The 23,399-nt window shown below is 41.5% G+C and overlaps 1 protein-coding gene across 2 annotated transcripts in view; it reads left to right on the top strand.

Moving 5' to 3' along the window:
* Positions 1-23,399, top strand: part of NUDT3 (nudix hydrolase 3) — a 132,274-nt gene that overhangs the window by 64,749 nt on the left and 44,126 nt on the right. For both annotated transcript variants that reach the window (XM_019456812.2, XM_019456811.2), the window contains exon 2: positions 67-177. In XM_019456812.2, the coding sequence (XP_019312357.1) occupies positions 67-177 (111 nt within the window). The remainder of the gene's footprint in view (positions 1-66; positions 178-23,399) is intronic.

The following is a 23,399-nucleotide window of genomic DNA, read 5'->3' on the forward strand; positions in this document are numbered from 1 at the left end:
TCTGAGTTTGTACAAACGTGTCTTTTTTTTGTTTTTAACTGCCCATGTAACCTCTGTGACTTTCAGGTGCTACTCGTGAGCAGTAGTCGCCATCCAGACCGATGGATTGTCCCTGGGGGAGGCATGGAGCCCGAGGAGGAGCCGAGTGTGGCGGCAGTCCGTGAAGTCTGTGAGGAGGTGAGCGTTGAGAACAAAGGGCACGGCAGTACCTTGTAATCCTGCATCTGTCACGTCTGTGTAGTTCTTTATCACCACCCACTGACTAGACATACTCCTGATCCCAGAAGGAAGGCATTTAACAGTTACCCTGTGCTTCCTTGATGACAGGGGTGATCGGGTTGTGACGTGGTCATGTTTATCCGGCACTCTGTGCAGGGAGAGGGCTCATAGTAGTGACTGTATCTAATTATTCCAGACAGTTTTTGTGATTTCCCATGGAGCTCTTTCAGCATCGCCTCTGTCACCTGTGGCAGAAGATCAAGAACAAATAGTTCATCAGCCCTAAGAAATCAGAGGAACAGGCAGTATTGATATAAATGGCTCATTCTCATTAACCTTTAGATGAGGAGGTGGTGGCCCTTATTTTCCTGTGCTTCCTGAGTCCTGGCCTTAGAACAGTGGTTAACGCAGCAGTTCTGTTAGCCAGAAGATGTTATTAATGTTGCCATTAGATAATAGCATCTTCTTTGTTACTTAGTCACATGACATTCAGCATATATGTACTGAATTCCTGGGCTATGCCCAGTATATCTTACTAGATACTCTAGAATAAGTAGTCGGAAGAAGTAAAGTCTTGGACCCCTAGTTCCCTTACTTTGAGGAAACTAAGAAAGAGATTGCAGTTCAAAGCCGGGAGGAAGGAACTGACTAACATTCCTCCATAGCCTGCTGTGCTCTGCTTACATGATTTCACTTAAGATTCCTAACTTGGTGGTGTGTTTTATCACCCTCGTTTACTTGCCCTGGCCACATAGTTGGTGCCTTTTAGATCTATTTCTTTGTTCCAGAGGGAATTTAAAACTGATTCTAAGGACATATAAAATCGCACTAAGAATGAGTCTAACTCCTACAGTTCTTCGCTGTTCAGCCCTTGCTGAAGTCCTCTGAGACTGACTGACTCTTGGAATACTCAAGGAGTTCTTTGCTTGCTCTGAAACTCCTGCAGACTTGTGTTGGCTCGTGTGCCTCTCCTTTTATCATATATCTGGTGTCCATAACTAGACTATAATCTCTGGGAGCAAAGAGTATGTTTTAAAGTTTAAATCCTCCCTTCCTGTGCCTCGTACACAGGTAGGTAAATGGAAAGTAATGAATACATGCTTCCATGACAGATGGAGTAATGGATGGAACAGTAAAAGTCCTGAAGAGTCCCCCTTTCTTATCAGACCTGGGATAATGGGGAATGCACAGGGACAGGGTGGCCTGGAGGGGCAGATGTGATTCTGTACTCTGCCCTCCCATGCCGCAGGGCTGCACATCTTTGCCCGGTCCTTGGAAGATCTCAGAGGCTTGACTGTTTAAGTAAGTGGCAGGACCAGTTGGTGGACCTAAGCTGCACACTCTTAATTCAGATCCACTTGGCTCCTGTAGGTTCTAAGACACGTAAAGCAAAAGTGATGTTTGAAAGAGGTTCTGTGGCAGTTGTGGATTAAGAAAGGTGGTTGGAAGACCTGAAATAGAGGGTTCTAGAACAGAGAGAAAGGAAAAGGTTCAGAAACTTTGCAAAACTTGCTACTTGGTTTTAGGAGTCATGGGGGGAATCTGACAGCTGTACCATTGTGGAGCACGTTGGGATTGGCGTCTGTCTCTGGAGAACTTATATTGCTGTTACTGTTGTTTGATTTTGAGAGTTACAGTTGAGTCATCCCTGACTATACACATGCAGCGAAGATGGAGAGAACTAGGAGAGATGCAGTGAGGGGCAAGAAAGGGTGTAGGGCACCCCGCTCACCTTTGTTTCCTGGAAAATGGCATCCCACGCGCCTGAGTTGGTGAGAGGGAGGCTGTGGTGAAGGAGGAGGCAGAATGCTTGTGATTTGAGAAGGTAGTGGCGCAGCACCGAAACGAACCATGTCCTCATATGTTCAGGATCCCCCTCCCTCCTGTCCGGGTGGGGTCCTGAGCTTGAAATTAAGCCCTGCTTGACTCTGAGCAGATTTTCCCCCTCCCGTCAAAGGAGAGTCCTGCCACACTATATACTTTATTCTAGCATTATTGAGAGATAAAGAATGGGAGCTGCTTGCAACTTTAGAATACGGTACCGAATAAATCAAATGTTTGCACAGACAGTAAACATTAGTGAAATATGTCATTACGAAAACAAACATTTCAGTGGCTTCTATCAAAATAGAAGGGATGGTTTTTCCAATTCCACATCCGTCAACAGAGTACAAGACTTGGAATCAGAGAGGATATAGATAGATTTTTTTTTTTTTTAATTGCCCTTGAAAGGTAGCTTTTGTAAGCAGAAATCGCTATTCAGGGAGTTTATTTAGGTTTCAAAATGTTATGACTTTTGTAAAAGTACACATTCAAAAACTTTGTTTTTTTGTTTTTTTTTTTTCCATAATGCTCACAGCTCTGTTCTCTAGATAAACATAGAAGATTTTACTAGTCACTTTTAGATAATATTTAGACCAGTTAATTGAAGACCTTCAGATGTTTCAAATTGGTTTTATACAGCTAAATGTATTTTATTGCTTTCTAAAGAACTTCAGTTATCTGACTTAAAAAAATAAAACCCTGGGGTGCCTGGGTGGCTCAGTCATTTGGGCATCCAACTTCAGCTCAGGTCATGATCTCACGGTTCGTGAGTTCAAGGCCCATGTTGGGTTCTGTGCTGACAGCTCAGAACCTGGAGCCTATTTCGGATTCTTTGTCTCCCTCTCTCTCTGCCCCTCCCCTTGTCACACTCTGTCTCTCTCAAAAATAAATAAACATTAAAAAATTAAAAAATAAAATAAAGTCCTGATGAAGCTCTTCAACTGAAGTCCTGTGAATCTCATACATTAAACTTACAAACTAGGTGAGTCTTAAATTCTTTAAATATTCCCATAATATATGTAAACTTACTAAGATTTTCAACTTAAAAACACAAGTCAGAAAGAAATTATTCAATTATACTTTCAAAACTGTGGTTACAATCTAATAGGCCAAGTTGTTTTTTTTTTTTATAATCTCTACGCCCAACTGGGGCTCAAACTTACAACCACAAGATCGAGGGTCGCATGCTCTATGACTGAGCCAGCCAGGCGCCCTAGGCCAGATTCTTTTACATATTACAAAATCATAAAATATGCCTGGTTTCCTTTGTTTTTTGTTCTTTGTTTTCTTAAGTTTATTTATTTATTTTGAGAGAGAGAGAATCCCAATCAGGCTCCGCCCTCTAATCCCAGCGTCCGATGAAGGCTTGATCCCATGAACCATAAGATCATCATCTGACCTTAAATCAAGATTCCCTGGTCATCTTCTTAACATAGAAATATATTATGGTTTTGAGGTGCCTGGGTGGCTCAGTCAGTTAAGCGTCCGACTTTGGCCTAGGTCATGATCTCGCGATTCGTTGAGTTCGAGCTCTCTCAAAAATAAATAAATGTTAAAAAAAAATGTTTTTTAAATAAAAAAAAGAAATATATTATGGTTTTGATTCCCTTAAACATTTTTTTAATTAAAAAAATTTTTTTAATGTTTACTTTTGAGAGAGAGAGAAAGAGAGAGACAGACAGACAGCATAAGCAGGGGAGGGACAGGGAGAGAGGGAGACACAGAATCCGAAGGAGGCTCCAGGTTCTGAGCTGTCAACACAGAGCCGGACGTGGGGCTCAAACCCACGAACCGTGAGATCATGACCTGAACCAAAGTTGGAGGCTTAACTGACTGAGCCACCCAGGAGCCTTTCCCTTAAACATTTCTTTATTTCATTCTAAATATTTTCAGCATTGCACCAGGATAGGGTGGTTCAGTTGGTTAATTGTTGATTTCTGCTCAGGTCATGATCTCACAATTCATGAGATCAGGCCCTGCTGCAGAGCCTGCTTGGGATTCTCTCTCTCTCTCCCCCTCCGCTGCTTGTGCTCGCTCACTCTGTCTCAAAAATAAATAAACATTAAGAAAAAGAAAAAGAAAGAAAGATGTTTACCCACCAAAGAAACCAGGCCCTTCCTGTTAAGTGAGACCAAGACTCTTGGGTGGCCTGATAGGAAATGCTGATCCAGACCACTGTTGTTCTGTCAAGGTATAACTTTGGGGTGCCTTGGTGGCTCCGTTGGTTGAGCATTGGACTCTTAGTTTTGGCTTAGGCATGATCTCGCAGTTCATGGATTTGAGTCCCACGTTGGGCTCTGCGCTGGTGGTATGGAGGAATCTGCTTGGGATTCTCTATCTCCCCTTCTCTCCCTCCCTATCCCCTGCTCATGTTTGCTTTCTCTCTCTCTCTCCCTCTCCCTCTCCCTCTCCCTCTCCCTCCCTCTCTCTCTCGCTCTCTCTCTCTCTTTATAAATAAATAAACTTAAAAAAAAAAAAAAAAGAGGGTAGCTTCAAAAGCCTGGTGTCGTGGAGTCCACGTTGGGTGGGAATGGGTGTTGAGTGAGCACTTTGCAGTATCCGGCACACGTGGCTAACTTTGTCCTTCAGCCTGCAGGCTCCTTCCTCCATCAAGCCTTTGTGATTCCTCCCTGCAGACTCAGTTTTCTTGCTCTGTGTTTCCATTGCAGTCCGTGCTTCCTAGCGTTGTAGTGCTTATCATTGGTACTGCTTGCTTAATTGTGTCCTGTGCTAGACTTCACATTCTCTGTAGTCAGACGCTATTCTCTTTTGCTCACTGTTCAGTCTGCAGTGCTTATTAACACATAGCAAGTGCTTCACAAAATAAATGTTTCCATTGGTGACGTGACCCCTAGAGCAGCCACATAAATATGAGGTAGGCCCTTTTTGGGTTGCCAGGAGCAAACATGCCTACAGGTGTCTCAGAACTGTGCCTACAGGCTGTGCAGAACTGGAAACTTGGGTCACAGTGCACAGGAGGGCCTCGCTCACGGTGGGTGGAGTGACGGTGGGAGTGCAGTGTAGCTCAAGGAGCCTGGTCACCTCACCTGTGGCCCAGCCCCCGTCTTCCACGGGGATGATGCCTTCCTAATCTCTCTCAGTGTCCTGGCTTCTGCTTACCACCTTCTGTGTTTTCCCTCCTCTGTGCGCCACACTCGGCCTTCCCGACAGAGGTTACCTGTGGGCACAGCTGCCGGGTGACATCATCGGCTTCTGGCTATTTTGAAGACGTTTGCCTCAACTTTGCATCAGTTGCTGATTTCTTATTTCTCGCTGCGCTCAGAGTGTCCAGATCATGTGCTATAAAAGCATGGCGGCTGGTGCTTCAGAACACCTGCAGCAGCTTTGCCGGGAGGATCCTGTGTATGTAGTAAAAAAAAATATTTACTAACACAGGAAAATGTTTGTGACACATTCCTAAGTGGTCAAAGCAGACTCAAAAACAGGATTTGTGACATAAAACCATTCAGTGGAAAAGAAATGTGTGTGTCTATTTGTGTGGAAAAAATGAATAACACTGGTTGCACACTACTTGCCAAGCTCTGTTCTAAGCATTTTGCAAATGTTGCCTCATCGAATTCTCTCCGGACTCTCTGAGCTGGGGGCTGTTACTGTCTACGTTTTACAGGTGAGAAAAAACAGGTTGAGTGAGATTAAGTATTTTGTCCGAACAAATTGTGCCCAGCTAAGTGTGCTCAAGGTACAACCAGGTGCGATAACACCCTGATATCAAGGATCATGGTTGTCTCAGGAGTGCACAGGTGCTCTCTGGTTATCTCCAGCCTTACCAGTCTTACAGTCCAGAGCATCTAGTCTCAGCACGCATCCTCCTCTAATTCTATGCTCCTTGAAAGAAGCTCTACCAAAATGCTCATGGCGGTTCTCTGGGTTAGCTCATAGATTATCAAGTTTTTTCCATGGAACACACATATATGTTATTACTGGAAGAATTTTCTATATAAACATGAATGGAGTGAAATTATTAAGTCTGGCGTGGCGTCGCCGGGCCAATGTACCATTAGACTCAACCTGTTCAGAAGGTTTGTTTAACCCGGCTTAAAAATTTCAGCATATTGGCTGAATTTCAGAGACCGATAAATCTGTAGCACTTGAAACATTAGCAGTCACATCTAACAGGCTAAAATATTCCCTTTTGGAAACTGGCATCCATTTTTTAGCTGCTTATAGTCAGAATCCTATTACAGTGACCCGTCAAAGGGCGAGAAGGATGAGGCTTTCTCCCAGGGCCAAGCAGGGGCCTTGGAAACAGTGCATCTCTAGCCCAGGGCAGCAAAGGCTTGTGTGAGCCAGCCATGTGACACCCTCTGTAATGAAAAGAAAAGCACCTCTTTGTGTAGTTTTCAGAGCTATTCTTTCTTGCTAATTCAAAAGGAAAGGTAAAACTTTGGGCTGACAGGGAGAAAAGAGAGAAACTGGATCTGAAACTGTTCTGTCTTCTGTTCGTTATATCCCCCGTTCTCACCTCAGGCGAACCAAGAGCGTTATCACAAAGGTAAAGAACATCTGAAAACAGAATCGGGAGAAAAATACGTGCGTACTTTCAACTGCCCCCTCTTCAAGGATGACAGAGATGGGTACCTTCTGCCTCTAGAGAGACGTAGTCAGTGATGACACTTGACAATAGGTGGCCAGATTCCAGCTCCTTTTATCTGCTGCTTCGCGTCTGGACAGGGCCCATATCCTCAGCACCATTTCCAGCACACCAACTATAAAGTATTTGTAGGCAGCCTGATAATTGATCTGTGACATAGACACAGCTTTTAAAAAAAATGTAGCTTGTTCTCTCACTTCCTCACTTGAATCCTAATATCACACTTCCCTGCTACTCTGGCTCTTACCACCTGTTGCTTTGCGGTATAAACTTGCCATCTTGGAAATTTCTGTAGATTAGTTAGTGATGTCTTCTACTTCCCTGTACCTCTTGCTGTCCTTTCGTAAGTTTTTAATACACTGTACAAAAAGTAAAACTTTCACCACATGTTTGACTTAATTCACCTTCATTTAGGAAAGTTTTTTTTGAGCAGCCAGGTGCTGTAACATAGTATCAAGGATCATGGTCGTCTCAGGAGTGCCCAGGTGCTCTCTGGTTATCTCCAGCCTTACTGATCTTACATCATCCCATCAAAATCTCTTGTATCCTTTCAAAAATCTGTATCAGGGTGACTGGGTGGCTCAGTCGGTTGGGTGTCTGACCTTGGGCTCAGGTTATAATCTCAGGGTTTGTGAGTTTGAGCCCTGTAACGGGCTCACTGCTGTCAGCACGGAGCCCGCTTCAGATCCTCTGTCCCTCTCTCTCTCTCTCAAAAATAAAGAAAGCATTAAAAAAAGAAAGAAAAATCTATATCATCTCAGGGTGCCCGGGTAGTTCAGTCAAGTAAACATTTGACTCTTGATTTCGGCTCAGATCATGATTTCACCACTGTGAGACTGAGCCTCACATAGGGTTCCGCACTGAGTGTGGAGTCTGCTTAAGATTCTCTCTCTCTCTTGGGGCGCCTGGGTGGCTCATCTGAGTGTCAGACTCTTGATTTCTGCTCAGGTCATGATCTCACAATTTATGAGTTTGAGCCCTGCATTGGGTTCTGTGCTGACAGCAAGGAGCCTGCTTGGGATCCTCTGTCTCCCTCTCTCTGCCTGCCCCTGCTCACTGTCTTTCTCTCTCTCTCTCAAGATAACTAAATAAACACTAAAAAAAAAAAAAGATTCTCTCTCTTCCTCTGCCCTTCTCCCCTCCTCATGTACTCGCTCTAAAATGGAAAAAAAAAATCCATATCCTCTTATCCCACTTCTTGTACTGTGTGTTCCCTGTCCCTGCAAAACAATGGTTGTACTCTCTAATATGTGTGTCATAGCAACTGGAAGTCTCCATATGGAATCTCAGAACTGTCTCTAACAGGGAAGTAGTATTTCATGTCTCTTGTTAACATTTTGGAAACAATTTTTAAAAAGCCTATACCTACTTGGGAATAATTTAAAATACTATTTTGTCAACCTTTTTTTTTTTCTTTAAGTCGTAAGTGTTTGACTCTATTCGGAGTGGAGAAAAACGTGAAGGCTCTGTGTGACTGTCTTGTATTTTCATCTTTATTTTTTGGCCCCAACCTGAACAGTTGGGAATGGAAGATGGGGATATAGGGTATCACAGAATTTATTAGAGAAATGACATGATTCTCTTTAAATCCCAAACTTTGATCACAAAATCTATATCACAGTATCTTAAGAATATTTTTAATCGGTTTAACATGGTAGGTGAAAGGTGGGGAAGTCCTACTACAGACCAGGGAACCTCAGAGGTCATAAGCTCGTAGGGAAGTGGACAAGCAGCTGACAGTAGATGTAGCTCTAACAATGTGGGGGGAGCCTGCCCTGGTCAGGAGGCGGTGCCTGCCCAGGCCTGGCCATTAGCTGTCATGTGGCAGTCAGGACCCAGTGTGGTTCTGACGTTTCAAGAGAAGCTTGAAAGCTAGATTCTCATGTGAGGGTTCCTGGTCTTTCAATATAGGCAACTAATTTTTAAAAATTGTTTCCAGAATGTTAATCAAAATAATACGTGCCTGTGCCTATGGATTAAGACAATAACAGTAGTAATACGAAAAGGCCCATAATTGAAAAACAACCAAAGGATGTGTTCATGAGGTGAATGAGGTGTGTTTCAGATTTTTACATTATTTTCAACTGTAAAGTGATAAGCTCCACCCTCTTTGAAAAAGACAGCTTTACTTTGCAGTCTCCTAAATGATAGATGAAAGCAAATAAAGGTTTTGAACCTTAGCAGTACTTTTCACTGTTTAATAGAAATGTTAATATGAGAAAATACATACAGCTGTAAATTTCTGTAAGTCAAGAGAGACCATAAATCACCCTAATTTGTTGAACAGCAGGTTTTATTTAGATACTGTGCTCTGAATTTCCATGATTTAGTGTTTAAGAAATTTCAAATTACATGAATATGAGTTATTAATAATAAGGTACATGTATGGCTGTGTGCACCTACAGATTTCTCTTAAAAATAGGTACAAAAGTAGGCAAAGAATTTTTCTATATATTTGAACTTTTTCAAAATAAGTTGGGCAGCAAATAGCCATAAGTGCTTATTATGTGCCAACTATATTCAGATCTCGAGGAGGAGACTATGACGTACAACGATGTGGTGGATTCCACTTTCCTTAAGACAGATTGTGTTTCTGTAAGTACTACCGAGTTTTTATTTTTACTTGGAAAGAAGATATTTTTAGCTCATTTGGGCACAGCATTATAAAATGCAAGAATCATCATGTCTCTTAAAACATCTTATTTTGATACTTAATTCCTTTTAAAGAATTTAATAGGAAATGTGGTTCAGTGATCAAAAATTTCAGGAAAGCCTGTGGTTTGCCTAACAGGGATATACATTTTTGCGTGTGGAAGCGTCTTTATTCTGACCTCCTAAGAAGGCAAATATACAAAAGCACAGTGAAAGAAGAGCTTTTCCTTAGAGAAACTAATTTCGAATATAGAAGACGAACAGAGAGGGGCGCCTGGGTGGCTCAGTCGGTTAAGTGTCCGACTTCGGCTCAGGTCATGATCTCACGGTTTGTGAGCTCGAGCCCCGCGTCGGGCTCTGTGCTGACAGCTCAGAGCCTGGAGCCTGCTTCGGATTCTGTGTTTCCCTCTCTCTCTGCCCCTCCCCTGCTCATGCTCTGTCTCTCTCTATCTCAAAAATAAATAAAACATTTAAAAAAAAAAAGAAAAGAAAACGAACAGAGAAAGCACACCGTGTTGAAAGCATACCGTGTTTTAGCGTGGAAGCCCGTGTGAGGCTGTTTTATGTGAGAGGACAGAATGAATCCCACAGATCGCTGGCAAACGCCCTTAAGTAAATCCGTATTGAATCTCCTGTTTCTGGCAGCTGAGAACTTGGAAAGGGCCTTTCTTCTCAGTTACAGTTCAGGGATGAAAGGAGACCTTGGCACAGACACCGCCTCCAGTGAAGGGCCTGGCTGGGGCGCGCTGTGCTAATCCTCGTGCTCAGCTTTTGCTCCTGTGCTCACGTGGCCGAGAGTGTAATTCAACTCTGGCCCTAGAGCAAGGAGGCCTCTCTCTTCTTTCGTGGGCGGGCATCTCTCTACTGTTACCAAATGGCTTCTCTTGGGTTTCTTCCATGATTACTTCGAGAGTCCACCTTAAAATGATTGACAATTTTTAGTGACTGTCATTTTGGCTTTTGCACGAATACTGGATACTCGCCGCTTTATGAAAAGTGGTACTCAACACGTTATAACACGCTTGTGTTAGTGAGCCAAAAGTTTAAATATACAAGTGCTTCTGACTGGAATTTCCATTAGGGTAGTTTGCAAAGTTTTTAAAACTTAAAAATAGAAACAGTATAATCTGAACGGTGCTCTTAATCTGAGGGCTTTTCTGTCCTCCTTGTAGCACTTAGTGAAGTTTTTAGCATAGCCAGTTTGATCACTTGGTTAAGCTGGTGACTTATGATAGCTCACCATTTTTCTGATTATAAAAATAATTCACAGGGGCGCCGGAGTGGCTCAGTCGGTTGAGCGCCCGACTCTTGATAACCATTTAGGTCATGATCCCAGGGTTGTGGGGTTGAGCCCTGAGTCAAGCTCCACGCTGAGCATGGAGCCTGCTTAAGATTCTCTCTCTCTCCCTCTGCTCCTCCCCCACTCACACGTGGTGTGTGTGTGTGTGTGCGTGTGCACAGACTCTGTCTTAAAAAATATATATGTGTGTATATGTGTGTGTGTATGTATGTTCCTAGAAGAATGAAAATCCAGAAGGTGCAAAGAAGACAGTATATTAACATAATACCATGGCTGGCTGTATTTTCCCCAACATTTGAATCCTCAAAATTTTCAAATATAAGAAAAAAAATTTTTTTTAAGTTTTTTTTTTTTAACATTTATTTATTTTTGAGACAGAGAGAGACAGAGCATGAACGGGGGAGGGTCAGAGAGAGAGGGAGACACAGAATCTGAAACAGGCTCCAGGCTCTGAGCAGTCAGCGCAGAGCCCGACGCGGGGCTCGAACCCACGGACCGCGAGATCATGACCTGAGCCGAAGTCGGACGCTTAACCGACTGAGCCACCCAGGTGCCCCTAAGAAAAATTTTTAAATAGCAAAACAAATACTGTATACCTTCTTATGGATGTAATATCTGTTAGCTTTTTGCAGATTTGCCTTATCTCTATATGTACTTTCTTGGCTCTGCCATTTATTTACTTATTTATTTTTCTTTTAAATTTTTTTTAACGTTTATTTATTTTTGAGACAGAGAGAGACAGAGCATGAACGGGGGAGGGTCAGAGAGAGAGGGAGACACAGAATCTGAAACAGGCTCCAGGTTCTGAGCTGTCAGCACAGAGCCCGACGCGGGGCTCGAACTCACGGACCGCGAGATCATGATCTGAGCCGAAGTCAGCCGCTTAACCAACTGAGCCACCCAGGCGCCCCTTGGCTCTGCCATTTAAAAAGAAGTTACAAGTATAATGCCAGGTCACCTCTAAATTCTGTTCTTTAGCATGCATCTTTTTAGAATGAAGCCAGTTCCCTACATCACCACATCCCATTGTCACACTTAAGAAAATTCGTAATTCCATAACGTCATTACAATTTTTTTCAACGTTTATTTATTTTTGAGAGACAGAGCACAAACTGGGGAGGGCCAGAGAAAGAGGGAGACACAGAATCCGAAGCAGGCTCCAGGCTCCGTGGTGTCAGCACGGAGCCCAACGCAGGGTTCGAACTCATGTACCATGAGATCATGGCCTGAGCCGAAGTCTGACGCGTAACTGACTGAGCCACCCAGGTGCTCCCCATACTGTTGTTTAATACTCCATATTCATGTGTCCCCGGTTATCATGAAATGTCTGTTGGCTCTGTTTCCTCACCAGGACCTAATCTAGGTTCACATGTTACAATTGATTGTATGTTTTTTTTTAAGGCTATTTTATCACAGAATCATGATCCCAGCTTTTCCATTGCCCCATGCCCCATGATACTGACTTTTTAAAAAAGAGCCCAGGGTAGTTGTCTAATAGAATGTCTCACATTCTGGTTTTGTTTGATTGTTTCTTCTTGGTGTCCTTTAACTTGCTTCCTTATCCGCTGTATTTCTAGCAACTTAGTTTAGAGCAGTGCTGTCCAGTAGAACATTCTGAAGTTCTGTGTATGTACAGTCCAGTACTGTAGCCACTAGCCATATATGGCTATTTAAATTAATTAATATCAAAACTGTAAATTCATTTCTTTAGTCACACTATCTGCATTTCAAGTGCTGCTTAGCTGCATGGCTGCAGGTGGATAAATGGCCACTGTATTGGGCAGCACAGGACTAGAGGCTTGATTAGATGTAGCATAGACATTTTTTGATAGGTTGCTGCACATCGTAGTAGGTGATGCCATGTGCTTCCTAATATTTAATGTCAGGAGGCACCTAATGTCAGGTTGCCTTGTCATTAGTGATAAAATGTTCCATCAGATCATTACTGACAGATCTCTCCCTTGTAGAAGTGCATTTCTGTCTATGTAGCAGAATTGGTTAGCAATCTATTGAGTATGAATATCCACACTGTATGAATATCCTGTCTCCCAGCAATCTTTCACCTAGCAGTTTTAGTCTCTACTGATGATCCTTACCATATAGAGCCTTTCTTTCTTTCTTTCTTTCTTTCTTTCTTTCTTTCTTTCTTTCTTTTCTTTTCTTTTCTTTTCTTTTCTTTTCTTTTCTTTTCTTTAACATTTTATTTGTTTCTGAGTGGGGAGAGAGAGAGAGAGAGAGAGTGTGTGTGTGTGTGTGTGTGTGTGAGTGAGAGTGAGCAGGGGAGGGGCAGAGAGAGAGGGAGGCACAGAATCTGAAGCAGGCTCCAGGCTCCAAGCTTTCAGCGTAGAGCCCACCTCAGGGCTCGAACCCACAAACAGCGAGATCATAACCTGAGCCAAAGTTGGACGCTTAACCAACTGAGCCACTGAGGCACCCCAAGATCCTTTCAATAGAGACTGAAATACAACGATTTTCTAAAAAATTTTTTAATTAGCTGAATTCTTCTGTAAGAAAAAGCTCTTCCCCTTTTATGCCTCCTGCCTTCCCATTTTTTTCTTCTTATTTTAAAGTTCGTTTATTTTTGAGAGTGAGGGGCAGAGAGAGAGGGAGAGAATCCCAAGCAGGTGCCTTGCTGTCAGCACAGAGCCCAACAAGAGGCTTGACCTCACAAACCATGAGATCATGACCTGAGCTGAAATCAAGAGTCAGGTGCATAACTGACTGAGCCACGCAGGCACCCCTTTTTCTGCTTATTTTAAATACCCCTCTGGGCTCATGGATCTTAATTTTTTTTTTTTTTCATTATATTACAGTCAGTTACAGGCTTTATTCTCTTTGTCTTAAATTTGGCCAGTGTGTATCCTTTCAGGTAGCCTACTTAAACAAAAAAAATTTTTAATATTTATTTTTTGAGAGAGAAAGAGAGACAGAGTGTGAGCAGGGAAGGGGCAGAGAGAGAAGGAGACACAGAATCCAAAACAGGCTCCAGGCTCTGAGCTGTCAGCACAGAGCCCAATGCAGGGCTTGAACCCAGAAACTGTGAGATCGTGACCTGAGCCAAAGTCCGATGCTCAGCCAACGAACCACCCAGGTGCCCCATGTGTACTTTTGACATAACCTTTTCATTCTTTGAGTACTTCCTTGCTCTGTAATGCAGTAAAGTTATTCCAAGCACACCTTGAATCTTCCTGTCCCAAACCTGTTGTCAGCTATTTCTCCAGAGTTTCCTTTAGTGGCAAATGTTATTTAGAAACCAAGGTTGGTGCCTGGTGTGCTTACTGATACTGGAATGTCATTGCTCCTAGGCCTTTTTAATATACAGTAATAGCACAGTAAAAAAGAAGAATCGTGGGCCACATGGGTGGCTCAGTCGGTTGAGCATCCGACTTTGTCTCAGGTCACGATCTCACAGTTTGTGAATTCAAGCCCTACATCAGGCTCCGTGCTGTCAGTGCAGAGCCTGCTTCTGATCCTCTGGCCCCCTCTCTTGCCATTTCCCTACTTGCACTGTCCCCAAAATAAATATTTAAAAAAAAAAAACAAGAAAAATCATGATTTCATCTTAATATTTCCACTTCAGATTTAACATTACAAGGTTTTTCCCTTGTATTTGTATCTTTTACTCAATAACATTGTACTGATAATCTTGTTACTGTTTTCTAGTAACATTATTTGCATTATCATATTATAAATAACATGAATATTTTTGTGTCATTGATACTTTCAAGAAAGGTATCAGCCAAAATTGTTAGGCTCATAATATTCTAAGCTATTTAATGTGAACCCATTGATTTTAGGGAGGGGTGCTCTTAGGAGTAGAATTAGCCTTTGGTGCTAATTGGGGTTCTTTAGGGATTGTATCTGGGTTGGTTTGGTGGTAAATTACAAGACAGTATTAAAGAGGAAGTTTTGGCATCAGCAGGGAGGGATCACTTTTCTTGTAAACCTGGGTTATGGTTTGACTTACATTAGGGACAGTATACCTAATGTACCCTTCTTTATCTCATTTGGGGACCACTTTGAGGCATAGATATGGTAAAATAAGTTAGGAAATATGACCGAAGAACTGGGTAGGGGGCTTGTATTGCTTCTGTGTAGATTTCTGGCCTGTAGGTGTTCTTGATTGTGTGCGTCGATGAGGCCGTAGGCATGATACACGGCGTGTGCTTGTGTGCCAATATGGTTAACCATTCTCTACCTGTGCTCCTGTATTTACAGATGCTTGTTTAGATTGGAGTGGTTCTCAACCTTGCCAGTTGGATTCTAGGCTCAGATAGTTAAAAGCAGGTTTTCCACCCACGTAAACGTGTGGCAGAAGTTTGAAAAGTTACACAGGGTATAGAGTTGTTGGGTGAGACAGACCGTACTTCTTACTGCAGAATATCCAGCACTTCTAGTCCCTTCCTACTAATTGCCAGTTGAGCCCTCCAGTCATCATGACAACTACACTCACACATTTCCACAGTGCCCTTGGGGACAGTCGCACTTGTAGAAAAACTTTATTTTGAATGACCTGAGAGTTCCTTTTGTCCTCCAGATCCCAGTTGCTTAGTTACTCAAGCTTAATTGGTAACTGTTGTCAAGCTCCTGCTGTAGGGTTGGGGCTAGTGTCCTGAACATGGCAGGTAATGTAGATGGGAAGAATAGGTCATGAGTGCAATAGGATGGTGGAGAGCCTTGACAGCCTGGTAGAAGAGTTCATAGTTGAGAAGGTTCTAGGACATGGGTACCTTGCTGAATGTGTAGTACTGCTCAGTGACCTACAAACTCATGGAATGAAGAGAGAAAGGTAGTGATTGAAGCAAAGTCGTTCTTCCCTGGGCTTTCCCACTTTGAAGCGGAAAGGAAACGTTAAGTGGAAAAATATATATATTCCATCTCACTTGTCATCAGATAAAGGCCAGTTAAAATACGCTGGTATCTTGCTCCTGTCAAATGAGTGAAGATTTCAAAAAATGAATTCTGTCCACGATGACGAAAAAGGCAGCATGTATTAAACAGCTGAAAAATGTCTCTACTGTTTGGGACACTGTACACGAGTCATTGCAGATGCTTTCCATTTCAGGACATGTCACACATCGGACATAAGGCACGTGACTCCCTCCAGCGAGAAGGCTTGCCTTGCTCCCTTGCTACCTGGGCACGCCTGTTTGAGTTGTCAGTGCAGTCACTTCATTTTATGAAAGCTTTCATGACTTTCCAGGCTGATACATAGGTGCTCTGTCCACCATCCCATTGTAATGTAAGTTTCAAATATGTTTTCCTGTGTATTCTTATTCAATGTGGACATTTTGAAAAACAGAAAAGTAAAAGAAACAAATTTAAAGTTGTCTGCTCCCCACTAGTAACATTCTGGTGTATTTTAACTTCTTTGTTTTTGCCTATCAGCCTTCCAGGTTGACTGTAAGCCTCTCAGTGGTATCCTCACATATCAGAAATAAAAGTGAACTGGGGGTTCTTAAGAAGTATGGGGAAAAAAAGGAGGCAGGGACTTTCTAACTTTTTTCTTTGCTGTCATTTTCTGTTTTCCCACCTCTTCATCCTCCTCTCTCACCACAGGCTTGGAGACCTTGACCAAATCTTATAGCTAACTTCTGGTGCCTTTTGGTTCATATTTGAGCCCGGCATTTTCGCTTCTAAGTATCTGTAGAGAAATGCTTATTCATGGGCACAAAGAAAGCATGCACAAGAGGTTCATTACAGCTTTAAAGTGTAATAGCAAAAACTGGAAACAATCTAAGTGCCCATCAATAGGAGAATGATTATCTCAGTTGTGGCGTATTCATATTTTGTATTATCATCCAGCAGTTTAAAAACAATAAAGGAAATCTACATACCCTAACATGGAGTGCTGTCAGAGACATTTAGTGAAATGAAATGGCAAGTATGGTTGATTTATATATAACAAAATGTCCTGGGGGCACCTTGGTGGCTCAGTCGGTTAAGTGTCCAACTCTTGATTTCGGGTCAGGTCATGATCTCGCAGTTTGTGAGATTGAGGCATGCCCCCCCCCCCCCCATTGGGCTTTGTGCTGACAGCACAGACCCTGCTTGGGATTCTCTCTCTGCCCCTGCCCCTTCCTTGCTCACACGCATACACTCTCTCTCTAAATAAATAAATACACTTAAAATAAGGTGTCCTAAAGCATTTGTTTGTGTATATATGTGTATATTTATATCTGTATGTATGTATGTAAATACCTAGAATGGAGTCTGGAAAGAAAACCACTAAACTGATTACCTGTGGGGGTGGGGATGGAGGGGAGGTGGGACTAGAAGGAAGCCCATGGGAAATTTTGCTTTATCTAAACTTTGTTTTTTTACAACCCCATCACTTTTTCCAGAGTCTGGACAGAAATGTGAAGCCGTCAAGCAGTTGTAAAAGTCAGTATTTAAAGTGCTTAACAGTATAGCCACAATCCCCCCATGGAATTCTAAAGGAATATATTTAAGCTCAGAAAGGTTAAAGTTAGACTTGCAGAAATTCTGTTCTGTATTGTCTTGACCTTGTGTGTAAGAAAGTGAAAGCAAAGCCATCTCTGGTGGCAGCGGCGTCAGAGCTTCAGTTAGCTTTTTGTTTTAGTTTTTGATGCCAGCTTATTTTTAGCTTTGCCATCTGATCTTGCTATTCTTTGAATTTGTTTAGATTTGAATTAAAATGGTTGATGAAGATAAGGTGGTTGAGAAAGGGATGATTCACATGGAGATCATTCAGACAGTTTGCTGTTTCCAGATGACTAGGTTAATCTTTAGAGGAGTCGGAGTAGAAGCGATCCATGAGAAGACATCAGATGTGTTCATCAGCCTGAGAACTAAAGGTTATTGCCGTCAGATAAATTTGTGTGAACTCTTTTGTTGGTTATGTGGACAATTTTGACTTTAGAAACTGTGTTATTTATTGCCGCCTAGCAAAACCTGAAACAAGACTAATCATGTTATCTCCTGATTTCTGTGAGACATGAATTCAGACGAGGTACAGCAGTGACGGCTTGTCCCTGATGACTGGGGCCTGAGCTGGAAGAAGCAAAGAATACTGTTGGGGAAAAAAAATCTTGAATACCTTTTTCTACTAGGCTTCCAGGACTGTATACTTTGCTGATTTTTCTCCTGCGTGTGAGTGTTTGCTGATTCCTCCCTTAAGTTTGAATGTCCTAGAGTTCAGTCCTTTGTCTTTATTTCCTTGTTTGTCTTTCCATCTACTCCTTGGTGATCTGACCCAGTCTCAAGGTTTTGAATCTGGTAGGTGGGTAGTTGAGTTAGTGGGTAGGTAGGGAGATGGATGACCCATTCATCCTAGACCACAGCTCTCCTGAACCTGCCTACTTAGTATTTCCATTTGGTTGTCCAATTGGCCACTGAAACTTAATATATATGAAGCTAACACTGTGATTCCAGGACCTTCTCCCAAACTTGCCCCTCCAGCAGTCTTCCCCCATCTCAGTAAATCTAACTCCCTCCTTCCAGTTTCTTAAGCCAAAAAACTAGGAGTTTTCCTTGATTTCTTTCATTTCTCACACCCAGTATTTCATTTATCAGCCAATCCTGTTGATTCTACCTTTAGCATACATATATATCCAGAGGCCAACCACTTCTTACCACCTCTCTCACTACCACCTTGGTCCAAGTCACTATCACCCCTCCTTCAGTTCTTACCTCTTTCAGTCTGCTTTCTACACAACAGGCAAAATGATCCTGTTAAAAGAAACCAGACTGCAACACATCACGTCACTTTCTAAGCTGAAGCCCTTAGAATGGCCTATGATCTGGCTTCTTCTGGGACCTCATCCCTCACTTCTGTCTTGCTCACTGAGCTCCACCGGTACTAGTAGCCCCCTAGCTGCTCGTCTAAAGCCAGGCCCTTTTCCCCTCGGGTGCTGTTTCTTCTGCATAATCACCATGGTCTTGACACAGTCTCTAGGTATTGAATCTGGAGGAGAGAGACCATCCTGCTGGTTTTTTCTAATGGGTTATATGTATGGCAGTTGCCTCCTATTGGTGATGAAATACCAAGCTATTGAGGATGGGAAATTAGCAGTTTCAAAAAAACAGATATAATCTATACTGTAAGTAGCAGATCCGTGCATGTTATATCTGTGCCAAATGAAATGCCATTTTTCCATCCATCTACCTGACATTCTTGCTCATCTAGATCTTGCCACACTGAACAGTCCTGTCCTTCAGATGAGGTGGCAGTTATTGAAAGTCCCTTGAATGCCTCTAAAATGTTCATGCAGCTTGATTTCTGTTCCTCTTTACTCCCTTTTGGGTTGAGAAGTGACTTGAGGGCATAAGAGGGCAGTCTGGGATGTCATCTGAACAGCCTATTCTGTCAGTTGAGAGACCTGGTAGGGCTCCATGTCAGGCCCTAGAACAGATAGGGTTTGAGTTTCAAAGTACGCCATAAAAACACACAAAAGAGCTTTTTACTGTGGAGAGTGAGGCAGTTCAAGAAGGGAAGAGTATCGTTTTCAGCCAAGAGCTCCTCTGTGACATGCTTTCACTAAGATTTATGAGAGCTGGAAGGAAAGACGATCAACTATTTATGGCTGTGTGAGCAGCAAAGTTCTGGGTGCAAAACTGAATGAGGACATCACTGAGAAGATCTCCAGACTTGAGAAACCTGGGGGAGTGTGCCTGTCTCTACAGGGACTATGATGTTAAGAAGAAATCATTTTTATGGAGTCATAGCATCACATTGTTGACAAGGACTTCAGGAGGTTATCAGGTTTAATTCTGCACTTTTGCTCAAGCAGAGCTAAACAGCTACACCATTCTAGCCTTCATTTTTTTCCTTTTGAATATATATTTATAAAAGATACTAAATCTTGTATGTTATCTAAATGAGTAATTTCTTAAGGTCTAGTTTTTTTTTAAGTTACTTTTAATGCCACCCAACAATGAGATAACCACTACATACCTATTAGAAATAGAATAGCTAAAATAAAAACTGCATGATGGCATTTAGTAGCAGATTGAGGCTGAGAAATGTAAGTATATTTGCTCACTGCTTTCAAATCAACTGTTCATCTCTGTTGGACCAGTTAAAAATATGCAATATTTGGGGCGCCTGGGTGTCTCAGTCATTTAAGTGTCCCACTCTTGGTTTTGGCTCAGGTCTTGATCTCACAGTTTGTGAGTTTGAGCCCCAAGTCAGGTTCTGCACTGACAGCATGGAGCCCACTTGAAATTCATTCTCTCTCTCTCTCTCTCTCTCTCTCCCTCTCTCCCTCTCTCCCTCTCTCCCTCTCTCCCTCTCTCCCCCTCCCTCCCTCCCTCTCCCTCCCTCCCACCTTGTGCTCTTTTGCTCTCTCAAAGTAAATAAACTTAAAAAATATATGTAATATTAAATGTTCAGAAAGAGCAAGATACCTTTATGGTGATATTTAACAATACTGAATTTTTTTGTCATTTCAAACTGAAATTGCCAGTTCTGCCTTTAAAATAAAAGTTAGAGTATTGTTAAGAAAACCTCCTTTTTAAAGTTGGTCCTTCAAACTGATTTTCTAGATTCTCAGGTAGTCTAGAAGCCAGATTTATGTAATACCCCTTCAGTAATTGCAAACTCAAAAGATAATTTAAGGTTCCATTTATATAAGCTTGCGTGCCCTCCAGAAGGTGTCCTAATTCATTCTCTCAGCAGCAGAGAAAAGGAGGGCATTAATACGTTTGGTGTGTGCACAGGCTTTGGAATCAGTCACCTGTGTTCAAATCCTAGTGCTGCTGCTTAACAGTGTGGTGTTGGCACATTATTTGTCTTATCTAAGCACTGGTTTTTTTATCTGGAACATAGGAACCACGATAATACTTGCTTTATAAGTAGACATTTAGTAAGAACTAAAATAACTAGCTATTATTATTACTAGAAAAGAGGAGTAATTTGCACCAAATCACAGAGTAGAACAGGACTTACCACACAAGAGTATTTCCAAAAGCCCCGGATTCTCGTTTCCCCATCTCCTACCCCACCCTCTGACCCTAATCAGGAGGATCCTAGTAAGGTTAATGAACTGTAGGAGCATCATTATAGGTTACTTTAAATACACAGTTAGAGGGGCGTCTGGGTGGCTCAGTTGGTTGAGCGTCCCGACCTCGGCTCGGGTCATGATCTCACAGTCTGTGGGTTACAGCTCCACGTTGGGCTCTGCTGACAGCTCAGAGCCTGGAGCCTGCTTCCCTGTCTCTCTGCCCCTCCCCTGCTCATGCTGTGTCTCTCTCTTTGTGTCAGAAATAAATAAACGTTCAAAATAAATACATACATACATAGTTAGAAAAAAAAAAACTAGATTTGTATTTTTGGCATTGGGTTCATTTAATTTTTTGTTACTTTAAAAAAATGTTCACGTAATTATTTAAAAATGCTTCCACTACCACCTTGCAATGTCTTCTGTAGCATATTTTGTTGATGAAATGGAAAGGGGAGTACCTTATTTTTGGATTCTAAAATGATATTTTTCTCCTGCAAATTTTCAGGTTTGACATTTTTTCCCAGTATTAGACAAATTTTCAAACTCCCTGCCTTATTAAAAGAATTTTATTGTAAACACCCAATATGTCCACCACCTAGATTCTACCATTAGTACTTTACTGTACTCGCTTTATCACATAATCTACACCTGTTACTAAAATCTTAAGAAATAACCAGTACTCAACAACAAAAATCATTGACATTGCCATCTCCTAACAATAACTAACCTTTGTTAACATTTTGGTAATTTCAAACATGCTTACAAACCCATAAGTGTGTGTATGTGTGTGTATATTTAAAAATAATACTGGAGTTTAGCCATTTCATTAGCTTATTGTGGACAAACATCCTTTTGTGGTAATAGGCACATATGTGAGCAGTTATTTTGAAAGGTCTCTTAATAGTCTATGTATAAATATGCCATAGTTTGGGGCTCCTGGGTGGTTCAGTCATTTGAGCATCTAACTCTTGATTTTGGCTCAGGTGATGATCTCGGGGCCATGAGATCAAGCCCCAAGTAGGGCTCTGTATTCACATGGACCCTGCTTAAGATTCTCTCTCTCTCCCTCTGCCCCTCCCTCACTCGTGGGCTCATGCTCTCTCTCTCTTTCTCTCTCTCTCTCTCTCAAAAAAAAAAAAAAAAAAGAAATGAATATGGTCTAGTTTGCCTATTTTTTGGTTGAACATTTAGTTTGATCCTAATCTTTCATTCTACACAACATTGAGAAGACTATTGAATACCTGTGGGTTGTTTTTTTTTTTTTTTTTTTTTTTTTTTTTTTGGTACTCACCCAGTTATTTTTTTAATATCAATTTCTTGAGGCGGAATTGTTGGTAATATGCTTAAGTTTTGTGTTTAAGTGTCTAGTTGCTCTCTAGGAAGAGTACCTGTTTATAGCCCATCTCCATGAAAATGCCAAGGTATTTTTCTTTATTTATCTTAGCTACTTTGAGAAGTGAAAAATTGTTTCTTATTCTGCTGATTTCCAAATTTGATTTGGGAAACAATATAACACTTTTAAATAACTCTTGAGTCCAAAAGAAAATAAAAACTGCAATCTCAGATGATTCCTTAATTAATCATGATAAAAATGGTGGAAGGTTGGCTTGTAAAATTCTCTTGAGGAATTTATTAAGAAAATCTTTTTTGGGGGCGCCTGGGTGGCTTAGTCGGTTCAACAGCTAACTTTGGCTCAGGTCACAAGCTTCCGGTTCATGGGTTTGAACCTTGTGTTGGGCTCTGTGCTGACAGCTCAGAGCCTGGAGCCTGCTTCAGATCCTATGTGTGTGTCTCTCTCTCAAAAATAAACAAACATTAGAAAAAAATTTTTTAAAGAAAATCTTTTTTGCCAAGTATATGTCAGTTTTCATAAACATTTCATTTTATACACAGATTCTGTAGTTTTTGTTCATACATACATACAGACCGTTTATTGTTCCATAGGTTTAAGCTGTCAAATTTTGAGATGTTATCTTTCTTTGTAATTGTGAATTCTGTTTGTTTTTCCATATATTTTGCTTTCTGTTTTTATTTATGTAATTCAGCATGTAAAGAATGATGATTGTTTTATTTCCATAATGGGTCATATCAGTGTAAAATTACCTTTTTTGTCCCATTTGTTCTTTTTGCTCTGAAATTTAGCCTCTTCTGGTTTTTAATGGGTGATGAGGGATGACTATTTCACTGGTATTACTTAACCCTTTATTTTCCTGCCTTTTTATGTCATTTTGTTTTAGTTATATCTTTTGTGACTGTACTTTGTTTTTCACTGAGTTTGAAAGTCTTTGACCTTGGAATGATGAAATCTAGCTTTTAGTAACATTATGATAATTTTTTTTAAGATTTTATTTTTAAATAATCTCTACACCCACTGTGGGGCTTGAAGTCACAACTCTGAGATCAAGAGTTACATGCTCTACCAACTGAGCCAGCCAGGTGCCCCTAATTATAACTGTAAAAAAAATGTATTCCTGTCACCTTTCGTACTTATTCTTATTTGCTTTTCTTATGACGAGTCTACATTTTGCTAAAGTGATTGTTCTTTATTTTCTCTAATGACATGGAAGTTATATATACTATTTCTTTATTGCAGTGGTTACTTTCTTTTTTTAATAGATTTCAGTTTTTAGAGCAATTTGGGTTCATAGCAAAATTGAGCAGAGTATAGAGTTCCCATATATCCCCTACCTACACACACACACACACACACACACACACACACACACACACACACAGGTAACATCCCCCACCATCAACATCCTATACCCGAGTGGTACATTTGTTACAATTGATGGTCCCACACTGACACATCATTATCCCCCCCAAA

Source organism: Panthera pardus, unplaced genomic scaffold (genome assembly GCF_024362965.1).
Source record: "Panthera pardus isolate Hobbes unplaced genomic scaffold, ASM2436296v1 HiC_scaffold_17, whole genome shotgun sequence".
NCBI lineage: Eukaryota > Metazoa > Chordata > Mammalia > Carnivora > Felidae > Panthera > Panthera pardus.